Below are 24,549 nucleotides of genomic sequence, written 5' to 3'. Positions count from 1 at the left end.
TCTTTCACTCGGGGGTCGCTGGGAGAACAGCTCCCATACAGCCCCGCCTGCTGGTGGTGCTCGTATCCCCCTCCCCCATTCCAAGGCAGCCCATGCTCGCCATCCCTCATTTTCCACTCACAAAATGCAGGTAGGAGAGTGGAAAATTTGAGGGCTGATGTAACACAAGTAACAGTATGTATGTTCACACAACATTAGTTATGATGTAGGTGAGACCCTCCATTACTACATAAACGGGCCTGTAGCAGGTTTTTATTTTTCATTTATTCTGGAAAATGTAAAAGTATTTAGAAATGTGCTCTAAATAACGTGTTTCGATTCTACCTATAGTGAATATCTGAGTACAGAGGGTGATGATGGTCTGTAAGATAAATGATAAAAGTTTACGTTGTACGGAGAGGTTCCTAGGAGATCCTTGAATTCCCCACTGTGCCTCAATGTTGCCAACTGCTGCAAATGCCCAACAGGATCCACACTGCCCCTGTTAATGAAATGGAAGCATTTATAATAAACAGAAAACTATTACAAATCTTTGAACTTGTGAATAACATGAGCATTAACATAGATTATTTAATAATAACAAATATCAAAGCCTTTAGTCTGTGGTGTTTTTTCCTTGAAATGCTTCCACACCTATATTTCTAAATAATCTTTGATTCTTCAGCCTGTAAAACAGCTGTGTTTACAACAGAAACTGAGAATCTAAAGCGGAACTACACTGCATCTGAGCGCCACAAACCAAAAAGGCTATTTAATTTATTTTTAATATGCAAAGCAAATTCCCCCATCCATCCATGTCTCCATGCTTTATTTTGCTGAGAATTCACTTTGGAAAACAAACCCTAGAATTTCTGGCTGGAGCAATCTTGAGTAAGGGCAGATGATATATTTACTTCCTAGAATCCATCTGCCCTTAGCTCAGGTATGCAAGCAGGGGGTGTGCTTAGCTTATAAAACCCCTCCTACTCTCCTGAAGACTCCTGGGATGTATGACATCTTTTGCCTAGGCCTGGAAACCAGGAACTGATTGAAGAAATGTAGTTTGAAACAAGTAAATATGATATACTTTCCTATCTATTTACTAATGCTAGCAACATAAGGATTACAAATAGTCAATGTTGATTGAGAGAGTGAAGTTCCACTTTAAAATGTAACTACGGTAAAAAATGACATGAGATGCAGCTGATCAATAGCATTATCCCAGCAGTTTTTTCTATCTGAATTACATAGGTTTGTTACCTGTTGGTCCTGCCTGTAAAATTATTATTTTATCATGTTCTGTAACAGGCCAAGCTGTCATGCAAAAGTATCAATTATGCCGCGTACATACGAGCGGAATTTCCGACAGAAAAAGTCCGATGGGAGCTTTTCATTGTATATTCCAACCGTGTGTATGCCCCATCGGACTTTTTCCATCGAAAATTCAGACGGACATAGAGAACATGTTCTATATTTTTCCGGCGGAACAAATTACTATCGGGAAAAACGCTCGTCTGTATGCTGTTCCAACGCACCAAAAACAACACATGCTCTGAAGCAAGTACGAGACGGAAGCGCTTGGTCTTTCTGGTGATGTGTTGTACGTCACCCCATTCTTGACAGTCGAAATTTGGTGTGACCGTGTGTATGCAAAACAGCTTTAGCAGAATTCCGTCGGAGAAACCTTCAGAGTTTATTCCGACGGCAATTACAATTACAAGACATCCTAGTCTCATCTGCCAAATAGCCAGAGCAGATGTCAACCAACCAGTAGGGTGCACTAACAGCAGCCAAATGGATAAAAGTATAAGGGGGACACTGCAGCATTAGGAATGAGTCATTGCCTTTTTAAAGTAGGTCTCAGAAAATGCAGAAATTGGCAGGGTCAAGTATTAAAGTGGTATGGAAATCTTATTTTTAATTTTGTCCTACAGGTAAGTTTATAAAAAGTCTTACCTTTAGGTGCCTTAAAAATGGGTGGAACTTGAACTGCTTATTAGATATTAATATCAGCCCACATCAGCCCCAGAAGATGACATCACTGGCACATGTGCAGTACTCTCTGCATTCTCAGAACACTGTGTGTGTCATCACTACAGAGAGTGCTGTGCCACGATGGTGACTTCCGGCCACAAACACGAGAGTGATGTCATCACGGCCCAGCCAATCAAATGGCCAGAGAGTGTGAATCTGGAGCAAAGATCGGGCAAAGATGGAAGCACCGGGAGCAGTGACAGCTCAGCACTGGAGGCTTCCAATTCAAATGTAAGTCTGTCATAATGTGCTAGTATGGGGTGCGAATGGTCTTTATATAAACATGTACTGTATATTTCAACATGAATTCCAAAACACTAGGAACATTAGATCTATTACCATTCTCTGGTGCAAACAGAATATATACAAGAGTAGTAAACCTTTGGCTATGACAAACCCATTGAGCCCCATTTTCTAATTGTTTAAAAACAAACAACAAATAAGAAAAAAGTGAAACTGTAAAGAACTAAATTAAAGCTTGTGGGTGGGGCTTAAGGTGTCAACCAAGGACACGGTGCAAGCAGGGCCATCTTTAATGCAGGGCAAACGGGGCAGTTGCCTTGGGCCCTATCATTGTTGTGGGGCCCATCGCAGCTGCCCCCCGAGCCCGCACTGCCCGCAAATATTTTTATATGTGTAGCTGGTGCAGCCGATTCCCCGCCCGCTTGCTCTCCGAGCCCATTAATTCAAGTGGCTACGCTGTGACAGGAGATAGGCACAGCTGTGGGCTGTACGTACCGCAAGTCGTGCTTCTCCCTCTGTTAGAACTGGAGCTACTATGACAGGAAGTGAAACAGAGCGGCTCTGTGTTCCCCTGCTTGCCCCCCCCCTTCTTCGGTCAGCAGCGCGGAAATCAAACACACAGACCGGACTGTGTGTGGATTCTACTCTTGTCAGCAGGAAAGAGATTGATGGCGGGGGCAGGACCGGAGAAGCTTGCAGAAGAGGACACAGGGTAAGTTGCTGGCAATTAGTGAATGATGTTAATGTGCAGTAACCTCTCTAGCAACCAATCAGTATATGGTATTAATGTACAGTAACCTCTTGCAACCAATCAGGGAATGGTATTAATGTGCAGTAACCTCTCTAGCAACCAATCAGTATATGGTATTAATGTACAGTAACCTCTTGCAACCAATCAGGGAATGGTAATAATGTGCAGTAACCTCTCTAGCAACCAATCAGTAAATGGTATTAATGTGCAGTAACCTCTAGCAACCACATAGTGAATGGTAATCATGTGCAGTAACCTTTCTAGCAACCAAATAGTGAATGGTAATAATGGGCAGTAACCTCTAGCAACCAATCAGTAAATGATATTATTGTGCAGTAACCTCTAGCAATCAATCAGGAAATGGTAATAATGCACAGTAACCTCTCTAGCAACCAATCAGTAAATGGTATTTATGTGCAGTAACCTCTAGCAACCAAATAGTGAATGATAATAAAGCGCAGTAACCTCTCTAGCAACCAATTAGGGAATGGTATTAAGGTGCAGTAACCTCTAGCAACCAATCAGGGAATGGTAATAACATGCAGTAACCTCTCTAGCAAACAATCAGTATATGTTATTAATGTGCAGTAACCTCTAGCAACCAATCAGGGAATGGTATTAATGTGCAGAAACCTCTAGCAACCAATCAGGGAATGGTAATAATGTGCAGTAACCTCTCTAGCAAACAATTAGTGAATGGTAATGATGTGCAGTAACCTCTAGCAACCAATGGGTGAGCAGTAATGATGTGCAGTAACCTCTAGCAACCAATCGGTGAGTGGCAATGATGTGCAGTAACCTCTAGCAACCAATCGGTGAGTGGTAGAGATGTGCAGCAAACTCTAGCAACCAATCAATGAGTGTAGACCAGTTCTTTATGTGTACATTAGTAACTTTTTTTTTTAGATAAAGCTGGCCATAGACAGTTCGCATCTGGGACAGTTCAGCAGGAACCATGTATGGGCAGGCTGAAAGGAACCATCTATACAACTTGGGTACAACCAGCCTGTCAGATTTTACATGTGATTATTTCTAGCCACTAGCTTCTCTCCCCAGAATCCCCTGTCAACACTGTGTTGATGAATGAATCTAGAAATTTTCTTTCCTACAACCTGTGGCTGCAGGAAAAAAAAAAAAGTTCAGTCTATAGCTGGCTGCTTACGTGTGTGTGTGTGTGTGGGGGGGGGGGGGGGGGGGCAAAAAAATATTTGCCCAGGGTCCAATCAATTTTATAGATGGCCTTGGGTGCAAGAAACCTATATTTTTGCAAAGTTTTCTTTACTCAAAATACAGTTGAAATAACCAACCCCAGAGCAGATAACACAATACAATAAAAACCTTTGACATACACAGAACGTTTCAGAAGCACCTGCTTACAGGCTGGCCATAGATGATTCAATTTTTTTGTTCAGCCAGAGGGCTAAATGAAAAAAAAAAAAAAGAAGACAGATTCCTCCATCCACTCAAGCGATTGACAGACGAAACTGGGATGTTGTATTTTGATAGCACAATCTAATGATTGACTTTTCTCAAACAAAAATGGCTATACATGGATCAAAATTTGACTGGTCCCTGCTGAACTGACTAAATTTCGATCCATCTATGGCCAACTTAAGAGATAGGCTCTAGAGAAATCATTCATTAGAATAATGAGGGAATAAAATTTGGAAGGGGGGATGGTGAGAAGGACAGACCTTTCAATTAGTTATATTTTATACATATACTGTGGCAGGGTAGCCCAGCTGCGCAAAATCACATACCTATACGTGATTTTGTGCATGCAGTCTAGGGGGCATGCGCGCCTCATCGAATCGTCGCTCCTGCTGTGATTGGACACAGCGGGAGCCAATCAGCGGGTCACTGGGACTCGCCGATCGTTCAGAGGAGGGACGGAACAGCAGTCTGCCTATGTAAACAAGGCAGACCGCTGTTCTGTCAGGGAGCAAAAGTGAGATCTTGTGTTTCAGCTAAGCGGAAACACGGATCTCTCTTTTCCTCCAGTGCATCCATTCCCTCCACAGTTAGAAAGCACCCCCTGGGAGCACACTTAACCCTTTGATCACCCCTGGTGTTAACCCCTTCCTGCCAGTGTCATTTATACAGTGTCAGTGCATTTTTTTAGTACTGATCACTTTATTGGTGTCACTGGTCCCCAAAAAGTGTCACTTAGTGTCAGATCTGTTGGCCGCAATGTCGAAGTCCCGCTAAAAATCGTTGATCACCGCCATTACTAGTAAGAACAATAAAAAAAAATAAAAAGTCCCTAAATATATTTACCAAAAATATGTAACAGAATACATATTGGCCTAAATTGATGAAGAAATTAGATTTTTTAAAAACATTTTATTGGGTATGTTTTATAGCAGAAACTAAAAAATATTGTTTTTTTTTTTCAAAAGTGTGGGTCTTTTTGTGTTTATAGCGCAAAAAATAAAAACCGCAGAGGTGATCAAATACCACCAAAAAAAAGCTCTATTTGTGGGAAAAAAGGGACATCAATTTTATTTGGGTACAGTGTCTCACGACCACGCAATTGTCCGTTAAAGTAACGTAGTGCAGTATCGCAAAAAATGGCCTGGTCAGGAAGTGGGTAAAACCTTCCGGAGCTGAAGTGGCTAAAGTAGAAGTCCATCCTATTCTAAGCTTAAACCTGCTCCTGACCCCCTTCTAAACCTTATTCTATCCATGCTGTGAAAGAAAGATGTGTATATTTACCAATTCTGAGAGCGATCCGGTCCAGTCATGTGATCCGCTGTCATCAGGGAAGAGGAGGGACAGCCAACTATGGATGCCCCATCGTAAGCCTATGGGTTACATCACTGCCCAGGCTCGGCAGCTGTTGTTGGCAATCTCTCCTGTTCACCGAAGCCAGCCCCTGGGGAGATCATGTGACCAGACCAGATCGCTCTCAGAAAAAGTATGTAAAATCTTGACCTTATCCTGATGTAAACCCTACCTGATACTGATGCAAACATGACCTGTAGGGATGGGCCCGATGTTCGAGTCGAACGTAAGTTCGACTCGAACATCGGGTGTTTGCCAAATAGCGAACATCATGGGGCGTTCGTGGCAAATTCAGGCGCAGCAGAATGCCCCATAATGCACTGCATTGACATCTGATGATTGGCTAAAGCATGCACCTGACAAGCGCAGCAGAATGCCCCATAATGCACTGCATTGACATCTGATGATTGGCTAAAGCATGCACCTGACCTGGCCAATCACAGCGCGAGAGAGCCATGGTTGGCCAAAGGCAGGGTGCCTTTAGCCAATCATGGCTCAGGGGGCTAAGTCCACACCCCACACTATATAAGGCTGCTTAGCTTACATGGCAGCCGCATATAGTGTTATGATTGAGAGAACATTAGCTAGAGGCAGGTTAGTAAGTGGCGTGCAAGCAGTTTAGTGTATATATATATATATATATATATATATATATATATATATATATATATATACAGTATATATACAGTGTAGTCAGTGTACTGTAGATTATATATACAGCGCAGGCAGGTTAGTAAGTGGCGTGCAGGCAGTTTAGTGTATATATATATATATATATATATATATATATATATATATATATATATATATATATACAGTATCTCATAAAAGTGAGTACTCCCCTCACATTTTTGTAAATATTTTATTATATCTGTTCATGTGACAACACTGAAGAAATGACACTTTGCTACAATGTAAAGTAGTAAGTATACAGCTTGTATAACAGTGTAAATTTGCTGTCCCCTCAAAATTACTCAACACACAGCCATTAATATCTAAACCGCTGGCAACAAAAGTGAGTACACCTCTAAGTGAAAATGTCCAAATTGGGCCCAAAGTGTCAATATTTTGCGTGGCCACCATTATTTTCCAGCACCTTAACCCTCTTGGGCATGGAGTTCATGGAGTCCTCTTCTACTCCTCCATGATGACATCACGTGGCTGGTAGATGTTAGAGACCTTGCACTCCTCCACTTTCCGTTTGAGGATGCCCCACAGATGCTCAATAGGGTTTAGGTCTGAAGACATGCTTGGCCAGTCCATCACCTTTACCCTCAGCTTCTTTAGCAAGGCAGTGGTCATCTTGGAGGTGTGTTTGGGGTCGTTATCATGTTGCAATACTGCCGTGCGGCCCAGTCTCCGAAGGGAGGGGATCATTCTCTGCTTCAGTATGTCCCAGTACATGTTGGCATTCATGGTTTCCTCAATGAACTGTAGCTCCCCAGGGGTGGCAGCACTCATGCAGCCCCAGACCATGACACTCCCACCACCATGCATGACTGTAGGCAAGACACACTTGTCTTTGTACTCCTCACCTGGTTGCCACCACACATGCTTGACACCATCTGAGCCAAATAAATTTATCTTGGTCTCATCAGACCACAGGACATGGTTCCAGTAATTTGTGTCCTTAGACTGCTTGTCTTCAGCAAACTGTTTGTGGGCTTTCTTGTGCAACATCTTTAGAAGAGGCTTCCTTCTGGGACAATAGCCATGCAGACTAATTTGATGCAGTGTGCGGTGTATGGTCTGAGCACTGGCAGGCTGACCTCCCACAACCTCTGGATATGACGCTGAGCACGTGCACTCCAGCTTCTTTGCTCGACCATTGGAAGGCCTGTTCTGAGTGCAACCTGTCCCGTTAAACCGCTGTATGGTCTTGGCCACCTTGCTGCAGCCCAGTTTCAGGATCTTGGCAATCTTCTTATAGCCTAGGCCATCTTTATGTAGAGCAACAATTCTTTTTTTCAGATCCTCAGAGAGTTCTTTGCCATGAGGTGCCATGTTGAACTTCCAGTGCCCAGTATGAGAGAGTGAGAGTGATAACACCAAATTTAACACACCTGCTCCCTATTCACACCTGAGACCCTATAACACTAATGACTCCCATGACACCAAGGAGGGAAAATGGCTAATTGGGCCCAATTTGGACATTTTCACTTAGGGGTGTACTCACTTTTGTTGCCAGCGGTTTAGACGTTAATGGCTGTGTGTTGAGTTAATTTGAGGGGACAGACAATTTAAACTGTTATACAAGCTGTACACTCACTACTTTACATTGTATCAAAGTGTCATTTTTTCAGTGTTGTCACATGAAAAGATATAATAAAATATTTACAAAAATGTGAGGGGTGTACTCACTTTTGTTGGGTGGCATTGACCGGTTCAACATTCAGTGTGTGTGTACAGCAGCCGGTCCAACAGAAGCTGGCCGAATGGGGCATGACCGGAAAAGGTCTGCTGACAGGCAATCCAGTCAGCGCTTTCAGTCAATTTCTGAGAGACTAACTGGTGTGTTCTGGTGTGGGGACAGTCCCCCTATCAGAGCACAATAGCTCAGCAAGAAGATTGCTCTATTAACATCAGATTTTTAGTACAGTGGCTCCTCCTGAGCATTAGGTTGAATGAAAAAAAAAAAAAAAAAACGAATAATGTGCACCAGGCTTTAGAGGGCACAAATTACTTTCCTTGCCCTGGGCACTGACAACCTACACTATGCCACTGAACTAAGAACCTGCAGCCAAGCCAAGTCTGACACAGACACACTGCTTTACCTGGACTAAGTAGGCATTGCTCGGTAAAGGAAACAACGTGGGCTGCAGACTCCTCACGTCTCTCTCTCTTTATCTAAATCTGCCTCCCCCTTCTCTCTCTCTCCTCCTTTCTTCCTCTCCCTCCCCCTTCCCTCTCTCTCCCTCCCCCTTTCGCTTTTCTCTTCCCCCCTTCTCTCTTCCCCCCCTCCCACTCCCTTCTCTCTCCCTCCCCTTCTCTCTCTATCCCTCCCCCTTTCTCTCTCTTTTCCCCCTCTCCCCCTCTTCTCTCTCTTGTCTCCCCTTTCTCTCCCCCCTCCTCTCTCTCTCCCTCACCTTTCTCTCCCCCCCCCTTTCTCTCTCTCTCTTCTCCCCCCTTTCTCTCTATCTTCCCCCTTTCTCTATCTCTCTTCCCCCTTTCTCTCTCTCTCTTTCCCCCTTTCTATCTCTCTCCTCCCCTCCCCTTTCTCTCTCTCCTCCCCTTTCTCTCTCTTCCTTCCCCCTTTCTCTCTCTACCCTTCCCCTTTTTCTCTCTTCTCTCCACCTTTCTCTCTCTTCCGTCCCCCTTTCTCTCTTCCCCCTCCCCCTCTCTCTCTTCCCCCTTTCTCTCGCCCTCCTTTCTCTCTCTCCTATCCCTCTTTCTCTCTCTACCTCCCCTTTTCTCTCTCTCTCTTCCCCCTTCTCTCACTCTCCCCCCTTTTTCGCTCTCTCCCTCCCTTTCTCTCCCCCTCTCCCCCTTTCTCTCCCTCTCCCCTTTTCTCTCCCTTTAACCACCTTTTATCTCTCTCTCTCTTCACAGGTTCACACTTGGCATTTTTGCCCCCTCATTCTGCATGTATATTCACAATTTTACATTATCACATTCTGTAATTAAACTCAGACTCTTGTTAGCCACACCCCTTTAAGCCACGCCCAGTATTTAGCAGAGTTTAAACCACACCCACTTTTTGTTGCAGCTCACTTAGTGCACCGCAGTTTTTTTACCCCACTTGGGATCTTGCACATGGGCCCACTGATTTGATGATACGCCCCTGTATGAGTGCTACCAGAATTACTGCAGAAGTTGAAGGGGTGGGGGGGTCAGCATATCAGTGCTCAGACCATACGCCGCACACTGCATCAAATTGGTCTGCATGGCTGTTGTCCCAGAAGGAAGCCTCTTCTAAAGATGATGCACAGGAAAGCCCGCAAACAGTTTGCTGAAGACAACCAGACTGAGGACATGGATTACTAGAACCATGTCCTGTGGTCTGATGAGACCAAGATAAACTTTTTTGGTTCAGATGGTGTCAAGCATGTGTGGCGGCAACCAGGTGAGGAGTACAAAGACAATTGTGTCTTGCCTACAGTCAAGCATGGTGGTGGGAGTGTCATGGTCTGGGGCTGCATGAGTGCTGCCGGCATTGGGAATCTACAGTTTATTGAGGGAACCATGAATGCCAACATGTACTGACATACTGAAGCAGAGCATGATCCCCTCCCTTACGAGACTAGGCTGCAGGGCAATATTCCAACATGATAATGACCCCAAACACACCTCCAGAAGTTGAGGGTAAAGGTGATAGACTGGCCAAGCATGTGTCCAGACCTAAACCCTTTTGAGCATCTGTGGGGTATCCTCAAATGGAAGGTGGAGGAGCGGAAGGTCTCTCTAACATCCACCAGCTCTGTGATGTCGTCATGGAGGAGTGGAAGAGGACTCCAGTGGCAACCTATGAAGCTCTGGTGAACTCCATGCCCAAGAGGGTTAAGGCAGTGCTGGAAAATAATGGTGGCCACACAAAATATTGACACTTTAGGCCCAATTTGGACATTTTAACTTAGGAGTGTAGGCACTTTTGTTGCCAGCGGTTTAGACATTAATGGCTATGCGTTGGCTTATTTTGAGGGGACAGCAAATTTACACTGTCATACAAGCTCTACACTCACTACTTTACTTTGTAGCAAAGTGTAATTTCTTCAGTGTTGTCACATGAAAAGATATAATAAAATATTTACAAAAATGTGAGGGGTGTACCCACTTTTGTTAGATACTGTATATATAAATACAGTGCAGTCAGGATAATATATATATCTATATATAGATATATTTATACACACAGTATCTCAAAAAAGTGAGTACAGTAAAGTAGTGAGTGTACAGCTTGTATAGCAGTGTAAATTTGCTGTCCCCTCAAAAAAACCTCAACACACAGCCATTAATGTCTAAACCACTGGCAACAAAAGTGAGTACACCCCTAAGTGAAAATGTCCAAATTGGGCCCAAAGTGACAATATTTTGTGTGGCCACCATTATTTTCTAGCACTGCCTTAATCCTCTTGGGCATGGAGTTCACCAGAGCTTCACAGGTTGCCACTGGAGTCCTCTTCCACTCCTCCATGACCACATCACGCAGTTAGTGGATGTTAGAGACCTTGCGCTCCTCCACCTTCCATTTGAGGATGCCCCACAGATACTCAATAGGGTTTAGGTCTGGAGACATGCTTGGCCAGTCCATCACCTTTACCCTCAGCTTCTTTAGCAAGGCAGTGGTCTTCTTGGAGGTGTGATTGGGGTCGTTATCATGTTGGAATACTGCCCTGCAGCCCAGTCTCCGAAGGGAGGAGGTCATGATCTGCTCAAAAATCTGATCAAAAATCCATACCAGACCCTTATCCGAGCACGCAACCTGGCAGGCTGCAGGAAAAGAGGGGGGAATGAGAGAGCGTCCCCCCCCTGAACCGTACCAGGCCACATGCCCTCAACATTGGGAGGGTGCTTTGGGGTAGCCCCCCAAAACACCTTGTCCCCATGTTGATGGGGACAAAGGCCTCATCCCCACAACCCTTGCCCGGTGGTTGTGGGGGTCTGCGGGCAGGGGGTTATCGGAATCTGGAAACCCCCTTTAACAAGGGGACCCCCAGATCCAGGCCCTCCCCCCCTGTGTGAAATGGTAAGGTAGTACAAAAGTACGCCTACCATTTCACAAAAAAACTGTCAAAAATGTTAAAAATGACAAGAGACAGTTTTTGACAATTCCTTTATTTAAATGCTTCTTCTTTCTTCTTTCTTCTATCTTCTTTCTTCTATCTTCTATCTTCTATCTTCCTTCGGTTTCTTCCTCCATCTTCTTCTTCTTCTGGTTCTCCTGGTTCTTCTGGTTCTTCCTCCGGTGTTCTCGTCCTGCATCTTCATCCGCGGCGTCTTCTTCCCTTCTTCTCCTCGGGCCGCTCCGCATTCATGATGGCATGGAGGGAGGCTCCCGCTGTGTGACGCTTCTCCTCTTCTGACGGTTCTTAAATAATGGGGGGGCGGAGCCACCTGGTGCCCTCGCCCCCCTCTGACGCACGGGGACTTGACGGGACTTCCCTGTGCCATTCCCCGTGATGTCAGAAGGGGGCGGGGTTACGTAAGCGTCACACAGCGGGAGCCTCCCTCCATGCCATCATGGATGCAGAGCGGCCCGAAAAGAAAATGAAGACAAGAAGATGAAGAGAAGAAGATGAAGAGAGAAGCGTCACACAGCAGGAGCCTCCCTCCATGCCATCATGGATGCGGAGTGGCCCGAGGAGAAGAAGGGAAGAAGACGCCGCTGAGGAAGATGCTGGACGAGAACACCGGAGGAAGAACCAGAAGAAGAAGAAGATGGAGGAAGAAACCGAAGGAAGATAGAAGAAAGAAGATAGAAGAAAGAAGATAGAAGAAAGAAGAAGCATTTAAATAAAGGAATTGTCAAAAACTGCCTCTTGTCATTTTTAAAATTTTTGACAGTTTTTTTGTGAAATGGTAGGGGTCCTTTTGTACCCCCTTACCATTTCACACAGGGGGGAGGGCCGGGATCTGGGGGTCCCCTTGTTAAAGGGGGCTTCCAGATTCCAATAAGCCCCCCGCCCGCAGACCCCCACAACCACCGGACAAGGGTTGTGGGGATGAGGCCTTTGTCCCCATCAACATGGGGACAAGGTGGTTTGGGGGGCTACCCCAAAGCACCCTCCCAATGTTGAGGGCATGTGGACTGTTACGACTCAGGAGGGGGGGGCCGCTCTCTCGCCCCCCTCTTTTCCTGCGGCCTGCCAGGTTGCGTGCTCGGATAAGGGTCTGGTATGGATTTTTAGGGGGACTCCACGCCATTTTTTTAAAAAATTTTGGCGCGGGGTTCCCCTTAAAATCCATACCAGACCTGAAGGGTCTGGTATAGATTTTGTGGGGGACCCCATGCCATTTTTTTTTAAATTTTGGCCGGGGTTCCCCTTAATATTCATTCCAGACCTGAAGGACCTAGTATGGAATTTAGGGGGACCCCCACGTCATTTTTTTTTTTTAATTTTGTTCGGGGTTCACCTGTGGGGAATAATTCCCATGCCGTTTTTATCAATGAACTTTTATGTGTATTGTCGGACCGGCAATTCATTAATAGCCGCGAGTAGTTTTAAATGACTTTTTTTCCTTTGAAATGTAATTTTGCTGTCAGACTGTTCTAAACACGGGAAACATGCGCCCCTTTACAGGCATACTATAGACACCCCCCCAGGTACAAAATTTAAAGGAATATTACACTTTTATTGTTTCACTTTAAGCATTATTAAAATCACTGCTCCCGAAAAAACGGCCGTTTTAAAAAAAAATTTTTGCATTGATCCTTGTCCCCTGGGGGAGGACCCAGGTCCCCAAACACTTTTTATGACAATAACTTGCATATAAGCCTTTAAAATTAGCACTTTTGATTTCTCCCATAGACTTTTAAAGGGTGTTCTGTGGCTTTCAAATTTGCTGCGAACACCCCAAATTGTTCGCTGTTCGGCGAACGGGCAAATAGCCAATGTTCGAGTCGAACATGAGTTCTCGAACTCGAAGCTCATCCCTAATATATATATATATATATATATATATATATATATATATACACACATACTGTTGTGCTCATAAGTTTACCCTGGCAGAATTTATGATTTCTTGGCCCTTTTTTAGAGAATATCAGTGATAACAGAAAAACTTTTCTTTTACCCATTGTTATAGGGCGTACACACGGTCGGACTTTGTTCGGACATTCCGACAACAAAATCCTAGGATTTTTTCCGACGGATGTTGGCTCAAACTTGTTTTGTCTACACACGGTCGCACAAAGTTGTCGGAAAATCTGATCGTTCTAAACGCGGTGACGTAAGACACGTACGTCGGGACTTTAAACGGGGCAGTGGCCAATAGCTTTCATCTCTTTATTTATTCTGAGCATGCGTGGCACTTTGTCCGTCGGATTTGTGTACACACGATCGGAATTTCCGACAACGGATTTTGTTGTCGGAAAATTTTATCTCCTGCTCTCCAACTTTGTGTGTCGGAAAATCCGATGGAAAATGTCCGATGGAGCCCACACACGGTCGGAATTTCCGACAACACGCTCCGATCGGACATTTTCCATCGGAAAATCCGACCGCGTGTACGGGGCATTAGTGTTTGGCTGAAGCCATTTATTATCAATCAACTGTGTTTACTCTTTTTAAATCATAATGACAACAGAAACTACCCAAATGACCCTGATCAAAAGTTTACATACCCTGATAACATGCACACAAGTTGACACAAAGGGGCTTGAATGGCTTTTAAAGGTAACCATCCTCACCTGTGTATAAAAGGTCAAGGAGTTTCTGGACTCCTGACAAACCCTTGCATCTTTTATCCAGTGCTGCACTGATGTTTCTGGATTCTGAGTCATAAGGAAAGCAAAAGAATTGTCAAAGGATCTGCGGAAAAGGTAGTTGAACTGTATAAAACAGGAAAGGAATATAAAAAGATATCCAAGGAATTGAGCATGGCAATCAGCAGTGTTCAAACTCTAATGCATGAATGAATGAATGATTTGTAAAGCGCTGTAAATGCGAACTGAATCACCTCAAGGCGCTAGATGCGTTCTGTGTTGTCAGCTTCTTAGAAGAGGTAGGTCTTGAGTTTTTTCCTGAAGGCCTGATGGTTTTCTTCCATGTGGATGTAAGTCGGAAGAGCGTTCCATAGCCGTGATCCTTGGACTGCGGATCTTACTTCTCCTTTTGATTTGTAGCAGTATTTGGGAATGAGGGGGAGGTTTTTGTTAGATGGTCAAAGACTGCGATTGGGTGTGTAGTGTTTTATTTTCTCTCAAAGGTATTGAGGGGCGTTTTCTTGTATGCATTTGTGGGTGAGGCAGAGGGTCTTGAATGTGATCCGATTTTTTCCTGTTAGCAGTCTTGCCGCCATGTTTTTAATGAGTTGTAAGCGCGCAAGCTGATATTGGGGTAATCCTATGTAGAGGGAGTATGCGTAGTTGAGTCGGGAATTGATGATTGTTCCAACTACTGCTGCTTTGTCCTCTTCTGGGATGAAGGGGATGAGTCTACGTATCAGGTGGAGGAGATGGTGAGAACCACTAACTACTGATCCTATTTGTGCATCCATTGACATTTCTGAGTCAAAGATGACTCCGAGACTCTTGGCTTTGGTGCTTGGAGAGATGGTCTGTCCAAAGATGGTGGGAGGTGTCCACGGGGTCTTAGTTTCGGAATTTTGGTTAGCGTGTAGGAGAAGAAGTTCTGTTTTTGAACCGTTGAGTTTGAGGGCGCTAATAGTCATCCAGTCATCTGGAAGTGAGGCATTTCTCTAATTGCTGATGATGGTCTTTTTGTCCGGTGATGCGAAAGTAGAATTGGGTGTCATCAGCGTATGAGTGGAAGCAGAGGTCCGATTTTCTGATGATTTTGAGGAGTGGGCGGATGTAGATGTTGAATAGCACTGGTGACAAGGGTGAACCCTGAGGGACTCCACAGGAGACTGCACGGGTTTCAGAGGTGAATGCTCCTAGTTTCACTGTCTGAAAACAATTCTCTAAGAAGGATGCAAACCATTTTAGACCAGAATCTGTGGCTCCTGCTACTTCTGTAAGGCAAGCAAGTAGAGTATTGTGGTCCACTGTATCAAATGCTGCACTGAGGTCTAACAGTACCAGGAGACATGATTCTCCGTCATCTGCTGCTTCAAGGGCGTCGTCCCATATTTTGAGAAGTGCCGTTTCTGTGCCATGGCCTGGGCGGAAGCCTGATTGCAGAGGGTCCAGGAGTTGGTGTGTGTCCAGGTGGCGTTGTAGCTGTTGTACTACTGCTTTCTCCATAATCTTGGAGATGGTATTGATTGTTGTTATCGGTCTGTGGTAGTTAGGGTCCTTAGGGTCGAGGTTGGGTTTCTTTAGCAGGGGTTTAACAATGCCTTGCTTGAGGGTGGTTGGAACAATCCCTTCTTTGAAAGACTGATTTATGAGGTGTGTTATAGTAGGGGCCAAGATGTTGGAACATTCTTTCAGGAGTTTTGTGGGAATGATGTCGTTTGGTGATGTGCTGTCTCGAAGGCTTCTGATGATGTTTTTGGTGGTGTCAGTGGTGATTGAGGTCAAAGAGAAATTCGGTGATTGTGTGATGTTCGTGTCGATATCCTCTTTTTGCTTTGGTTGAGTGAGGTTGGTTGTTTTTTTCTGTTGAATTGTTTTTCGAATGTTGTCGATTTTGTCGATGAAGAAATTTGATAACTCATTGCGGAATTCTTGAGTTTTGTTTGCTGGGGGCTCTAAGCAGGTTGGGTTCATTGTTCATTCATTTTGAAAAGCTCCCATGGCCGGTTTAAGGCAGTTGAGATGGTGTTCGAGAAATGTTCTTTTTTGGCTTTGAAGATTGCTTTGTGGTATTTCACAGTGAGTGCTTTGTAGTTTGTATGGTTTTCCTAGGTAGGATTTCTTCTCCATGCTCTTTCAGCTCTTCTACGTTCTTGCTTGAGTAGGGTGAGAGTGCCATTAAACCATCTCGAGTTTTTTTTTGCGGATCAGTGTTCTGCGTTTTGGCGCCACTGATTCTGCTGTTAATAGTAATGCCTTGTTTAGGGAGTTGACTGTTTGTTCCGTTGAGAGGTTTAAGTTTAGCAATGGTATTTTGTTTGATAATGTGGTTTTGAAGAGTTCAGAGTGTAGTTTCTTCTGAGATCTGTTCCAGTGTGTAGTTGTTGCGTGGTTCTGTTTTTGGAGGGTGGTGTTAGTGGTGATTTTAAATTTTATAGCGTGGTGGTCCGTCCATGGTAGTGGTGTGTTGTCGAATATGTTGATGTCCATATTTTGTTTGAAGATGAGGTCTAGAGTGTGTCCTGAACCATGCGTGGGAGCATTTATCAGCTGCTGAAGACCTAGTTCTTCCAGTTGGTTAATGCAGGCGGTCGCGATAGGGTCTTGGGTAGAGTTTGCCCAGAGGTTAAAGTCTCCAAGTACCAGAAACTTTTTGGTTTTCAGGGTGTGTATTGAAATGAATTCAGTGAGTGGTGTAAGGAGATTGGTCTTTGGTCCTGGTGGTCTGTAGCATAGTAGTATGTGAGTGGTGTCTTGGGGTGTTGTTTGAAGATGCAGGGAGAGTGTCTCCATGAAAGGCACTGAGTTCTGTAAAGTTGGTTTGCTGAACACAAGGTGCGATTTGAAGATCACTGCTAGGCCTCCTCCTTTTTTTCCTGTTCTATGCTCAGTTAGGATCCTGTTGTTCTCAGGCACCAATTCAGTTAGGATGGTGTTGCAGTCGGGTGTTAGCCAGCTTTCCGTAATGAAGAGGCAATCTATGTTGTTTTCGATGATGAAGTTGTGGATTTCCAGTCTGTGCTTGACTGCAGATCTGGTGTTGATCAGGGCGCATGCTAGTTGTTGTGGTTGGATTGGTGTCTCCCTGTATTTGATGGTTGATTGTGGGTTGGTCCTTAGTAATTGTTCTTTTTTTAGTTTTTATTGGGTGGGGATTGGTAAAGTTGAGGCGGTGTTTCTTAGCCTGTGGAGGGCATCCGCTGTGATTTTGAAATTGCACATGGTGAGAAAGACAAAGTTGCTGATGGAAGGATGATCAGATGATGGTACTGATGTAGCGATGATGAGCTTGCTGGGGAATAGAGGGATCAGATGGCTGCCACTGCTACGGGAGTAGTGTAGTTGACAGGCTGGATGATGGTGCGAAAAGTTCAGGAGGGGGGTGATGAAGGGGCTACCTACCACCCTCCTGTTGATCCAGAGGAAGGTGAAAAACCCCTAGCTGAGCTAGCCAATTGCTGCAGCAGAGGAAAAAATTCCTTCCTGACCCCCCGAGGGGCGATCAGACTCGAGGACCCTGGATCAACTGCTGGGGTACCCCTGTGGGCTTACCTGTAAAGGATGGTCCAGAAGAAAAGATGGGGGAGAGGGGGAAGGGGGGGCTGTGGAGGGGGTGAAGGGGGAAAGGGGGATCTGGCCACTACTTACTGGTTATGGACTGGTGCTGCGTCTAGGAGAATCTGAGATAGGCGCTGGGCACGGCCAGAGCTGTGGACATCCTGGCCTCCGGTGTCAACCTGTGCCCCTGCAGTGAGTTCCAGTAGCGAGGAGGGGGTGTTCCAGGTGTAGAGGGGCACGGGGGCCTGCTGGACAAGTGTGGGAGGGGTATGAGGTGGCCGGCTGGCTGGAGCAAGGCCGCAGCCACAGTCTGTTCCCCGCGTCTAGTTGCTAGAGGACAGGGCAATCGGACGGCGGCTGCGGTGGTGCCCCGGTGGAGGTATAGTGGGTGGTTCGGGACCGTGAACAGTGAGGGGAGTCCGTGGGATGGTGGGTCCTACCTGGAGGTGACGGGATGATCCCCGAGGGCCGGTGGAGTGCTGTGGCCTCAGGAGGGAGGACCAAGATGGCCGCCGGCTAGACTCGAGCCGCGGGCTGTCTGGATGCTAGGGAGTCCCAAGATGGCCGCTGGCTAGGCCTGAGCCGTGGGCTATCCGAGTGCTATGTTCCCGGTCCGGCTATGATGGATGGTGAGAGGATGGATCCGGTAGGAGGGGGGCGCGGTCCAGCTGGTCAGGCTGCTGATCGGCTGTGGGAGGTGTGGGAGGTGAGGCAGCGATTCGGGGCTGGCCGGAGCTAGGCCGGAGCCGCAGAGTTTCCTGCGGGATGGGTCTGTGCGGCCGGCGGACTGAACACGGCGTCCGGATGGTGTGGACGACGTGATGGATAGGTAGGGGGGGTCCCGGTGCAGTTCTGCTCGGGGAGTCCTGGATGAGTCCTAGGTGGCTGGGTGGCCAGATGGCTGGAGCTGCTGCACAGAGGTCTGCTCTCTACAATGTCAGCACTCAGACACTGAGTAACAGAAGCAAGGACTGGAGAAAAATGACACTCCAATCCTTGTCCTTTGGCTAATCAAGAAGTGGAAAATGAGGGGTTCTTTTGAACCCAAACCATGGTCTGGTAGACCAACTAAAATTTCAGCCACAACTGGCAGGAAAATTGCTCGGGATGCAAAGAAGAACACACAAATAACTTCAGGTGAAATACAGGACTCTCTGAAAACATGTGATGTGGCTGTTTCAAGATAAACAAAAAGGAGGCACTTGAAGAAAGATGGGCTGCGTGCTTGAGTCGCCAGAAGAAAGCCATTACTACGCAAATGCCACAAAGTATCCTGCTTACAATACACCCAACAGCACAGAGACAAGCTACAAACCTTCTAGCATAAAGTCATTTGAAGTGATGAGACCAAAAATTTTTGGCCACAATCATAAACGCTTAATTTGCAGAGGAGTCAACAAGGCCTATGATGAAAAGTACACCATTCCTACTGTGAAACACGGAGGTGGATCACTGATGTTTTGGGGATGTGTGAGCTGCAAAAGACACAGGAAATTTGGTCAAAATAGATGGCAAGATAAATGCAGTATGTTATCAAAAAATACTGGAGGAACACTTGCATTTATCAGCCAGGAACCTGCGCATGGGACGTACTTGGACATTCCAACATGACAATGATCCAAAACACAAGGCCAAGTCGACCTGTCATTGGCTACAGTAGAATAAAGTGAAGGTTCTGGAGTGGCCATCTCAGTCTCCTGACCTCAATATCATTGAGCCACTCTGGGGAGATCTCAAACGTGCAGTTCATGCAAGACAGCCCAAGAATTTACAGGAACCGGAGGCTTTTTGCCAAGAGGAATGGGCAGCTTTACCATCTGAGAAGATAAAGAGCCTCATCCACAAATACCACAAAAGACTTCAAGCTGTCAGTGTACAGTATATAATACAGTGGATAAGCGGAACCCTATGACAGAATTCAGAAAGAAAACAGCATGGGTCCCCCCCCCCCCGTCCATACCAGGCCCTTTGGGTCTGGTATAGATTTTAGGGGGACTCCACACCCAATTTTTTTTTAAAAAACAGCATGGGGTCCCCCCCAAAATCCATAGCAGGCCCTCTGGGTCTGGCATAGACTTTAAGGGGAACTCCACTGCAATTTTTTTTTTTAATTGGCGTGGCGTCCCCCCCAAAATCCATACCAGACTCTTATTCAAGCAAGCAGCCTGGCAGGCCAGTAAAGGGGGGGCGAGCGAGTGCCCCCCCCCGAACCATACCAGGTCGCTTGCCTTCAAAATAGGGAGGGTGCTTTGAGGTCAAGGGCCTTGTCCCCACAACCCTGGCCAGTGGTTGTGGGGGTCTGCGGGTGGGGGGCTTATTGGAGCCTGGAAACCTCATTTAACAAGGGGGCCCCCCAGATCCCACCCCCCCATATGAAATCTGTTTTGTTGTTCATATTGAAAATCTTTCAGTTTAACGGCTGATAAACTCCAGCAGAGATCGTGGGATGTAGATGTCTCCGGACCTTTCTCAGAGCCTATTCCAGGCAAGGCCTAACAAATGTCCTCACTGTAGAAAAGAGTGTTGGCACAAGTTGGGCTTTAACAGCATTAGTAAAGTATGTTTTATTCCATTTTCTTAAAAATTTCTTACCTGATCTTTCACTTCTGAAATAACTCCCATTTTCCTCCAATCATGACTGTATGGAAATGTAGCTGACGTTGCTGCTCGCTTTAGATTGGATAAATCCATACCAATACTGGATTTTATTCCGTAACTCCTAAATTCTTCAGCTATAGAAAAATGACATATTGCAATCAGTTTCCTGCAGAATGTATGGAACTAAAAGAAAGTCTTAACTGAGCAAGGCAATAACTGGTATCACGTTCTTACAACATCCTGCTTTTATTGATGGATAAAACAGTATAATACTAAACTACTAGTTAGATGTTTAGAAATGCAATGAACAAAAGACTATGATGTCAAGAGTAATTTATCAATATGAATACAGAATAGTTTGTTACTAGCTATCCCATATGAGATTTACAAATTCAGCCAAAACATTATATTTCATTTTAGATTTTAGAGTAGAGAAGGGTAACGCTCGTCATAGATGGATGGAAACTCAGCCAATTCAGCAGGAACTGGCCGAATTTTAATTAATCTTTAACCGCTCCCTTTAGGCTGCAGTACTGTGCAGTATATTCTGAAGTAGGAGTCCCTACTTTCACAATACAAAAGCACTGGTGGAGGATTCCCTCATCCACCTCGAATGTGTGGATGGGGCAAATCGGTTTGAATATTTTTGATCAGCTGGATGGCTGATCCAAAAAAAATAAAAACTGATCCATCTAATGGCCAGCTTTAGAGCCTCTGCCAGGGTTTATTGCTGCCTGTGCTAACACTGGGGAGATTTCCCTTCACTTCCTGCCAGGACAGGCATATTAAAGCAAAAACACATTTTATTAGACAGAGAAAGGGTTACAAATGTAGATATATTTGAGAGTACTGTACATTTAAGGTAACTAATACAGATAACTGTATGTGAATGCAGCTATCAGTGGAGCTACCACAGCTTAAAAACATTTTCACTTATGTGGTAAACCTTCCCCCACGCACTGTTCCACACAGACTTTTTAAGAAATATACGGAAACCATTAGCATAGTCACAACAAAATGTACTAAAAAATAGAATTAACAGGAAACCATCAAATGAAACAAATTTTCATGCAGTAAGTATGTGTATCCTATACACATTAAATATTACACTGGTGAATTATGATAGTAAAAGAAATACACCCAAGATCACTTTTCAGAAGGCATACCGCCACCTGTGTGAAAGAGCACTAAGGGCATATAGACATTTCCACTACAAAATCTTTCTTGTAGAACAATAGTCTTTTTTATACGCCAATGAGAATATCACTAACCATGTTTCTGCCCCTTTCTTAGGGCCCTTTACAGTCCTGAACTGTTAGTTGATGATGTCAACTGAAACAAAAAGTCCATTATTCTACAAGAAAGGTTTGCTGGTGGAAATGTCTATATGCCCTTAGTGTTCTTTACAAGAAAAGTGTCTAGGGGTGGAGAGGGAAATTATATATGTCTATAAAGAAGAAGGCACCATCCATCCAGACTAGTACAGCATCCTGAAGTTATTGAGCATTTATCCCTATGCAGTGGATTGTACTTGCATGCTTACCTGTGAGATCACTAAATTTGGTCACACCATACTCTGCTGTTCCCATCTCATCTCTCTGTAAACGAGCTGCCACCTCCATATTCTTGGAAAATACAGATAGGCGGTACAAGAATTCTGTGATAAAGAAAATCACAAGCTGTAGCTGGTTAGGAGGTGGTTACACATACTCGAACATACTATGGGTAACACAGGCTATTCTACTGACACAAAATGAAATACTACGTGATAGATAGATAGATAGATAGATAGATAGATAGATAGATAGATAGATAGATAGATAGATAGATAGATAGATGTCTCCAGTGCATGCAACCTAATTTGTTAGCAATGCATCCAGGGTCTGGGACACACAGGAGATGTTTATGACCTGATGGCGTACAAGAATAAGAGTGATAATATTGTGCATTTCTTTCTGTAAACTGGAAATACCTGTACATACAACTATCTCCTGATGGAGCAAGTGAATCAGCAAAACAATAGATGAAAAACAGTCAACCTTTCAGCAAAATCTGTGTATGAAAATGTGACACGCCTGGATGTTGTGTGTGTATTTATACTGTATATTGTGATAATGGGTAATCCAGATCACTAGCAACTAATCTTTGCAAAAGTAAACAGTTTTTATTTTTAAAGGCAAATGAAAAAAAGCTTTTCTTCAGCATACAACAAAATCAAATAATTCAAAAACTTCAGGCATAGAAATCAACTATTTGGCTCACCACCAGTATATACCTGTCCCACAGCAGGGTTTAAAGTTCCCACCTGCTTTAGGGGTTCGGAAGAGGGACCACAGGAGCCCAGGCAGCATCCCAGTAGCCAGGCAGCCCATAGCTCTCTTACAACTGTGTCCTGTTCAATTCAACACCTCATGGACACCTGTTGGCTGCTTACTGCCTTTTTCAGCCACTGGCTCAAAACCTCCCCCCTTACATCCATGACAGTATACATCTACTTAAACTTACTGAACCATATACTTGGGAACCTAATTATACCTAGGTTTCCTTAGATGTTACATCTCTTTACACAGCCATCCCTCATGATACAGGCATGTTAGCATTACAACACTTTCTCTGCCAAGATTGTATGTTAAATTCCAGACAAGCTAACCTTATACTTGACACTACATTATTTTGCCTTACACACAATTATTTCAAATTTGTCAGCGACTTTTACCTACAAATCCATGAAACAGCTATGGGCACTAATTTTGCCCCGTCATATGCTAATGTGCTAATGGGATACTGGGAGTCCCTTTTTATCTGCCAGCAAAACCCCTTCCCCTCCCATCTCATATATTACAGTCGGTACATCAACAACATTCTAATTATATGGGATGGTCCTCCCTCCTCAATGGACCAATTCATGGCACACTGTAACAATAATTCTTTTGGATTATCTTTCACCTCTATCTAACATAGTGAAACCCTAGCTTTTTTAGATCTGGAACTAGGACATGCCAATAGCACTATTCTTGCAAGGAACTATACCAAGCCCACAGCAGGTAATTCATATTTACATTACATTGTATCAGTTGCCACCATCCTTCCTGGGTAAACAATATACCCAAAGGACAATTCTGTCATCTTAGGCAGAACTGTACAAGGCAGTGTGATTATGTTCCTTTCTGAAACAAAACTTTTTAGAGAAAGGGTACCCAGAGGAGTTGATTTTTGAGGCAGACAACCACTACCTTCCTGGTAAACTGAAAGAAATCTCTAACAATCAGAGCGGACAACCTGTTTATCACAAGATTTCACAACCAGTATAGAAAAATGGGATTGATTCTGACCAGACACTGGGGAATTTTGTCACAAGATCCTTTCTTGCTAAACATTATTGATAACAGACCATCCTCCATCTTCAGAAAAGTTCCTATCCTAAAAAATAAGATTGCACCCAGTAAATTTGCAACTAAATCCCATCATACTTTGCCTGATTCCACTAAAAGGCATGTATCATTGCCATATTGGGCACTGATTGGCATCCTATGGGCATTGATTAGCATACCTGATAGGCACTGATTGAAATCTCTGGTAGGCACTGATTGAAATCCCTGGTGGGCACGGGTTGGCGCTTTAGGTGGGCACTTGTGGTCATCCTTGATGGGTCTGCACTCATAATCAATGCCTGTCAGGAGTGCCGCTGATTGGCTCACCTCTACTTGCGCCTTGTCAGCGAGCATAGAGGAAAAGCCGATAAACAGCACTTTCTGGTTGCGATGTGATAAACTGTGATTAGACACAGCTGATCACATGGTAAAGAGCCTATGTCATAGGCTCGTTACTGAGATCGGAGATGCAGTGTGTTAGAGTGACACACTGTACTATTGATCGCTACCGAGGTGCGCGCAAGTGGCTTATCCTGCTGGACGTCATATGATGCTCAGTCAGGATAATTGATCCCCCGGCCATCTTTCTGCTATAGGTGTGGTTGTGGTTAAGGTGGTGGTTAAGGGGATTCTATTCTATATTCTAAAAAAAACCCTGCCTTTATGATGTTCACATGAAAAAGTTTATTCTTTAGGTGACAATGGAGATTATAACCTATTTTACAAATGAGAACTCCCCAAATTTTCCTGAAGAAGCGGGTGATGGCCCAGGAGACACATTGAAATTCGACACCCCAAAGATATTTTCCCTGCTACAATGGAGCATCTACTGTTGTTCATGTCCATCTTTAAATATTTGGTGTATCCGG

At 44.6% G+C, this 24,549-nt stretch overlaps 1 protein-coding gene across 1 annotated transcript in view; it reads right to left on the bottom strand.

The window, feature by feature from the left end:
- The window catches only part of CTSW (cathepsin W), a 71,868-nt gene that overhangs the window by 35,689 nt on the left and 11,630 nt on the right, over positions 1–24,549 (bottom strand). The window contains exons 3-5 of the mRNA XM_073605270.1: positions 21,853–21,966; positions 20,304–20,443; positions 388–481 (exon numbers count right to left, since the gene is read on the bottom strand). Of these exons, the coding sequence (XP_073461371.1) occupies positions 388–481; positions 20,304–20,443; positions 21,853–21,966 (348 nt within the window). The remainder of the gene's footprint in view (positions 1–387; positions 482–20,303; positions 20,444–21,852; positions 21,967–24,549) is intronic.

The sequence above is a fragment of the Aquarana catesbeiana genome, linkage group LG11 (assembly GCF_042186555.1).
Source record: "Aquarana catesbeiana isolate 2022-GZ linkage group LG11, ASM4218655v1, whole genome shotgun sequence".
NCBI classification, from domain to species: domain Eukaryota; kingdom Metazoa; phylum Chordata; class Amphibia; order Anura; family Ranidae; genus Aquarana; species Aquarana catesbeiana.
Note: the sequence above shows the minus strand (reverse complement) of the source record. Positions and strands in the feature narration are given on the sequence as shown.